General features: G+C 43.2%; 1 protein-coding gene across 2 annotated transcripts; it reads left to right on the top strand.

The window, feature by feature from the left end:
- The first annotated feature begins 234 nt into the window (after window positions 1–234).
- Window positions 235–5,747, top strand: PCDH20 (protocadherin 20). Of its 2 annotated transcripts, XM_016925355.4 has the most exons (3): window positions 235–351; window positions 625–1,092; window positions 2,153–5,747. In XM_016925355.4, exons 2-3 carry the CDS (start codon window positions 961–963, stop codon window positions 4,874–4,876), a joined length of 2,856 nt encoding a protein of 951 aa, XP_016780844.1. In that variant the 5' UTR covers window positions 235–351; window positions 625–960; the 3' UTR covers window positions 4,877–5,747. The 2 variants fall into 2 exon arrangements, with proteins under 2 accessions (XP_016780844.1, XP_016780846.1); XM_016925357.4 differs by having other exon boundaries at window positions 298–1,092; window positions 2,156–5,747.
- The last annotated feature ends 1,177 nt before the right edge of the window (window positions 5,748–6,924 follow it).

Raw genomic sequence — 6,924 nt, 5'->3', positions numbered from 1 at the left:
AGAAGGGGGAAGGGGAAAGAGGGGAAGGGGGGGAGAGAAGGAAGGAAGGAAACAAGGAAGGAAGGACTAATTTGAAAAATAACCAATGTTTTACCTAGGCTTCAGTGAATACCTCCCCCTCCCCACACCAATTTACCGCTTAGATAAATATGTTTAAGATTACTTGCAGGCAGAACTACTTGTGTTACAGCACAATTGTTTCTACTTTCCCCTTGGCTCTTCCCCCGCATCCAGAAGCCACTACTGCCTCTAAAATAAGACCACAAGGCAAACACCCAGAGACATTTGAGCCTCCAACTAGGAAACTAGCAGAAGCTCTACCACTGCCCACAGCAAAGATTCAAAATTGGGGTATGTCGAAACCTTCACTGAATTCATATATTTACTTTTCCGGTTCACCCTACGTTACACAGAAGTTGAGATTCCTTCCCTCCGCTGAGAAAAGTGCATTTTCTTTCTCTGTGCCAACACTGCTGGATCCGAGGCTCCAGGAGGAACTGTTGGCAAAGCAGGCGTTTTGGGACCGCGCCTGTGATTGCTCTGTGGCGCCGACTTCTTCTCTCTGTTACATCCATATACAAATGCAAGCTTATTTATTTATTTTAATTCTCCCTCTCTTGCTAGCAACCTGTGGACTTGGCATCTGACTGGTGCGGCAAGGAAGGAGGCTGGTAGGTAAGCGCTACTGTGCCCAACCTGGAACTGCCTCTTCGCAGTCTTCAGGAGCAAGTCCCCCATTCCAGCTCCTCTGGCAGAGTATGGAGTTACCTGCGTCCGGGGCAGGAAACCATGAATGTGCCCTTCTGCCCCCTTGCCTTTCTGCCACTCTTTGAGTTCCCGTCCTTAATTGAAGAGCCAGTGACTATTGGCTGAAATTCCCCCAGCGATTTGCATGAACCGAGAGGGAGTGTCTTCTGCCGCCCTCCCTTCAAGAGCGCTCTGACTGCAGCCTCCCGGGGAATGCGCGGCCGAGGGAATGCGCGCAGCTCACGGGCCCTGGGAGTGAGCTGGTGCCCGGCGACCTGGCACCCGCGCCTGGATATGGGGCGTCTACATCGTCCCAGGAGCAGCACCAGCTACAGGAACCTGCCGGTAAGGGTTAGGGTCAAGGAACCCCGCGACCCCGACAAGTTGCAGTATTGTGAAGCAATTCCCACTCGGATGGTTTTTCAAACCTTCTACCTTTATCTAAACTTCACGGGAAGGATGGCGCGGGGACGGAAAGGGAGTTTGGGATAATGTGTCTTCCTTTTAACAAGGAATAGGGAAGTCCGTGGGTCATGAGAGGAAGTTTCTGAAGCAAGAAATGTATCCAGATAAGGTCGAGGGGATCGGGGGTGCGCTCAATCCGCTTTAGCTACAGGGGTTCGGGATCGTTTCCTGCTGCTGGCGTCTGGCTATGAATGCCTACTGCAATTGACAAATTGTTTTTGCATAGCCATTTTCCGCGTTTACTTTGCTTCCCCCTAAGGGAGGGGGATTAGTGACTGCTTGGTAAGGGGTGGAAATCCAGATCCTTTGGGTTTGATTTCAGATGTGTGCTAAAATAAAAATCACTCTTTCCGACCTAAGACCTAAAGTGTTGGAGGTGGAGGAGGAAGTGTTGGTATTTTTTCTATATTATTATTATTATTGCGATTGTGGTTGTTTTTATGGTTCTCTTAGTAAGGGATGTAACACACTGCGTGTTCCAGCACTCTAATGGCAGAATCACTTCAAGGAGAAATAAATTGCCCACCTTTCAGTGCTCTCTACTACCAGCCCCCTCCCTCCCCATCACCTACCCTGGGTTTCCGTGTCGCTTTGCGCAGTCTCTGAGTCGGAATCCTCTCCACTCCGGTGTGTGTTTCCAGGGATGTTTTACGGTTTGGGATTCTGAATGTTAGCTGGATGAGGGTGGTGATGGGGAAACGAGGGGGGAAGGCGGGGGCGGAGGGGATAGAAAGTGAACAGCAAAATTAAGTTTTGGAGACGATATTGCCCCACAGATCTCTCCTTCGCAGCAGGGTTCTTCTCCGCCCCCGTTCTAACTAGAGGTTTTGCTTCTGGGAATGGGGATGGGGACAGCAAGGATCACAGGGGCGCTAGTTTCTCTCTCGGACCCCTATTTCCCCGTGTGTGTAATGAGCTTTCTTCCCTCTCCCCACTCCAGCAGCTGTTTCTGTTTTTCCTCTTCGTGGGACCCTTCAGCTGCCTCGGGAGTTACAGCCGGGCCACCGAGCTTCTGTACAGCCTAAACGAGGGACTGCCCGCGGGGGTGCTCATCGGCAGCCTGGCCGAGGACCTGCGGCTGCTGCCCAGGTCTGCAGGGAGGCCGGACCCGCAGTCGCAGCTGCCAGAGCGCACTGGTGCTGAGTGGAACCCCCCTCTCTCCTTCAGCCTGGCCTCCCGGGGACTGAGTGGCCAGTACGTGACCCTGGACAACCGCTCTGGGGAGCTGCACACTTCAGCTCAGGAGATCGACAGGGAGGCCCTGTGTGTTGAAGGGGGCGGAGGGACTGCGTGGAGCGGCAGCGTTTCCATCTCCTCCTCTCCTTCTGACTCTTGTCTTTTGCTGCTGGATGTGCTTGTCCTGCCTCAGGAATACTTCAGGTTTGTGAAGGTGAAGATCGCCATCAGAGACATCAATGACAACGCCCCGCAGTTCCCTGTTTCCCAGATCTCGGTGTGGGTCCCGGAAAATGCACCTGTAAACACCCGACTGGCCATAGAGCATCCTGCTGTGGACCCAGATATAGGCATTAATGGGGTACAGACCTATCGCTTACTGGACTACCATGGTATGTTCACCCTGGACGTGGAGGAGAATGAGAATGGGGAGCGCACCCCCTACCTAATTGTCATGGGTGCTTTGGACAGAGAAACCCAGGACCAGTATGTGAGCATCATCATAGCTGAGGATGGTGGGTCTCCACCACTTTTGGGCAGTGCAACTCTCACCATTGGCATCAGTGACATTAATGACAATTGCCCTCTCTTCACAGACTCACAAATCAATGTCACTGTGTATGGGAATGCTACAGTGGGCACCCCAATTGCAGCTGTCCAGGCTGTGGATAAAGACTTGGGGACCAATGCTCAAATTACTTATTCTTACAGTCAGAAAGTCCCACAAGCATCTAAGGATTTATTTCACCTGGATGAAAACACTGGCGTCATTAAACTTTTCAGTAAGATTGGAGGAAGTGTTCTGCAGTCCCACAAGCTCACCATCCTTGCTAATGGACCAGGCTGCATCCCTGCTGTAATCACTGCTCTTGTGTCCATTATTAAAGTTATTTTCAGACCCCCTGAAATTGTACCTCGTTACATAGCAAACGAGATAGATGGTGTTGTTTATCTGAAAGAACTGGAACCCGTTAACACTCCCATTGCGTTTTTCACCATAAGAGATCCAGAAGGTAAATACAAGGTTAACTGCTACCTGGATGGTGAAGGGCCGTTTAGGTTATCACCCTACAAACCATACAATAATGAATATTTACTAGAGACCGCAAAACCTATGGACTATGAGCTACAGCAGTTCTATGAAGTAGCTGTGGTGGCTTGGAACTCTGAGGGATTTCATGTCAAAAGGGTCATTAAAGTGCAACTTTTAGATGACAATGATAATGCTCCAATTTTCCTTCAACCCTTAATAGAACTAACCATCGAAGAGAACAACACACCCAATGCCTTTTTGACTAAGCTGTATGCTACAGATGCCGACAGCGAGGAGAGAGGCCAAGTTTCATATTTTCTGGGACCTGATGCTCCATCATATTTTTCCTTAGACAGTGTCACAGGAATTCTGACAGTTTCTACTCAGCTGGACCGAGAAGAGAAAGAAAAGTACAGATACACTGTCAGAGCTGTTGACTGTGGGAAGCCACCCAGAGAATCAGTAGCCACTGTGGCCCTCACAGTGTTGGATAAAAATGACAACAGTCCTCGGTTTATCAACAAGGACTTCAGCTTTTTTGTGCCTGAAAACTTTCCAGGCTATGGTGAGATTGGAGTAATTAGTGTAACAGATGCTGATGCTGGACGAAATGGATGGGTCGCCCTCTCTGTGGTGAACCAGAGTGATATTTTTGTCATAGATACAGGAAAGGGTATGCTGAGGGCTAAAGTCTCTTTGGACAGAGAGCAGCAAAGCTCCTATACTTTGTGGGTTGAAGCTGTTGATGGGGGTGAGCCTGCCCTCTCCTCTACAGCAAAAATCACAATTCTCCTTCTAGATATCAATGACAACCCTCCTCTTGTTTTGTTTCCTCAGTCTAATATGTCTTATCTGTTAGTACTGCCTTCTACTCTCCCAGGCTCCCCGGTTACAGAAGTCTATGCTGTCGACAAAGACACAGGCATGAATGCTGTCATAGCTTACAGCATCATAGGGAGAAGAGGTCCTAGGCCTGAGTCCTTCAGGATTGACCCTAAAACTGGCAACATTACTTTGGAAGAGGCATTGCTGCAGACAGATTATGGGCTCCATCGCTTACTGGTGAAAGTGAGTGATCATGGTTATCCCGAGCCTCTCCACTCCACAGTCATGGTGAACCTATTTGTCAATGACACTGTCAGTAATGAGAGTTACATTGAGAGTCTTTTAAGAAAAGAACCAGAGATTAATATAGAGGAGAAAGAACCACAAATCTCAATAGAACCGACTCATAGGAAGGTAGAATCTGTGTCTTGTATGCCCACCTTAGTAGCTCTGTCTGTAATAAGCTTGGGTTCCATCACACTGGTCACAGGGATGGGCATATACATCTGTTTAAGGAAAGGGGAAAAGCATCCCAGGGAAGATGAAAATTTGGAAGTACAGATTCCACTGAAAGGAAAAATTGACTTGCATATGCGAGAGAGAAAGCCAATGGATATTTCTAATATTTGATATTTCATGGTGGAATAACACAGAGAAATGTTTTAACTGACTTTGGATCTTCATCACCTAAAAAAGAGTGTGTTGATGGCAGTTCCAATGAAGGACAACTAATTTATAACTTGTTCTATATTGTAAATAGCTGTTTACAGGTTTTTAAATTTAAATTCAGAGGTTATAAAATGTGTACAGCATTTTTAAGTGAAAATTAGTACTAACAGCTATAGGACTTGTATTTAAAAAAAAAAAAAAAAGCTTGGACATGGTTTGCAGCTTTCATACACCAAGCAGATGATTGATAAAACCTGGGAGTAAGGTAAGAAAATGGAACACATTTTTATCTAAGAATCCCTGTCACCACAAGAGGGCATCAGCTGCTCCTTTGCAGGAAACTGAGGTACTGTACTTGGCAGTTGTACATGAAATTAATGAAAGAGTATATTTTAAATATATTGTTTTTAACATTAAACAAATATGAAATTAAAGTAAATTAAATTTCACCCTATTTAAACATATAATAAAAAAAGAAATGCACTTGTAAACAGAATGTTTATTACCTCATAAGTGCATATATAGTTTGAAAGAGAAGGCATTAAAAAGAAGTGCAATTCCTTTTTAGCAAGGATAAAAACATTGCCTTGTGTTACAGATTCGGCCTGCTGAAGAGTATTCCACTTTCTGTGTACTTGAATTGCTTTCTGTTTGCTTTACCACTGCACTTGCTATTATTACAAGGGAAATTGATATATACATACATATATATATTCTTCATTACAGGAAATGTAACTAGATATTGTGCCCAAGAAAAACAGCCAGAAGCAAAGAAATGCTTCAATCTTTAGTTGCTTCATAGGCATTCATGACATTTTAGTGCTTTTACAACTTGTTGATCGTACTTTATACTTGGGTTATATATTAGACTTTTATAGGCTTGAAATCATCCATCACATAAGAAAATAGAAATCATATTAAAAGTGAATTCTTCTAGAGGCTTGTGTACACTACTGGTTGTTTTAGTTGGGCCTTTTATATGAAAGTTATACTGTACTTATCTTTTTGTTGTTGTTTAGGTTTGTTGACTACCATTTCTGGCTTCCTTTCTTTCGTTTTGGATTAAATCCAACAGTTTATTTGTAAGCCCTGCAGCAGATTTCTTTGATAATTTAGCTTTTACTGAATCTCTTGCAATGAAGAAAGCTATTTCAACAGTGATTTATCACTTTCAATTCATTGTGTGAGCTGGAAATATTATTTTATATGAGAGCTATAGCAAAATAATCTGTATAAACAAGGAATGTGTTAGCTTAAACTGGATCATTTTACTTTTTGGCATCATGCATCTGTACTGTACCAAAAGTGTTTATATGTCTGCAAATTAAAGGTATATATTTTCATAATTTCTTTCTCACTTTTAGCATTTTATATTTGAACATGGGCTTGTTATTTCACTGAAGTGCCTGTCATTTGTTTGTTTTTAGGGTTAAATGTGGGTAAACTGTAGTATTCTGCTATACTAAAGTTTATATTAAATGAATTCATTACTCAATTAAACATTGGGTAAATTATTAAATGTGTGTGTAGTTATAGACATATATATAGTAGAAAGAGAGTATGCCTAAATGTTTGATGTAAGTTCATATGAAAATTTGCACCCGTGTATGTGCACATGCATATTAATTTATTACAGATTTAATATCATTATAAATTTTCATTTTACTACAGATTTATAACAAATCCTCTGTTAGCTGTGTTGCAATAGCTTGCAATAATTTTTAAAACAAAAATACAAAAAAGAAATTGAATGCAAACAGCCAAGTTCTTTTAGATTTGTATTAATTAACTCATTTATCTTATTTTTCTTCAATTTGAGAATTTCAATAAATAAAATAATAAGTATATGAGGCAGCAATGTTTGTTACAAAAAGTAAATATATTTTTATTGGAAATTCCTTTTGTACGAGAGGCATCTGAGCTAAGAGACTAAGATCATTTAACCCCCAAAACTTTTCATTTATAACTGATATGTAGCAATGGAGGAAACATCTCTTACTAGTCATATT

This window comes from Pan troglodytes, chromosome 14 (assembly GCF_028858775.2).
Source record: "Pan troglodytes isolate AG18354 chromosome 14, NHGRI_mPanTro3-v2.0_pri, whole genome shotgun sequence".
Classification (NCBI taxonomy): domain Eukaryota; kingdom Metazoa; phylum Chordata; class Mammalia; order Primates; family Hominidae; genus Pan; species Pan troglodytes.
Note: the sequence above shows the minus strand (reverse complement) of the source record. Positions and strands in the feature narration are given on the sequence as shown.

What these genes read in the sequence shown, in the direction of transcription:
- PCDH20 (XM_016925355.4), top strand. Translation starts at nt 961, where the DNA reads ATGCGCGGCCGAGGGAATGCGCGCAGCTCACGGGCCCTGGGAGTGAGC. An exon ending in CCAGCTACAGGAACCTGCCG is followed by an intron (nt 1,093 to 2,152) that starts GTAAGGGTTAGG and finishes TCCCCACTCCAG; the next exon opens with CAGCTGTTTCTGTTTTTCCT.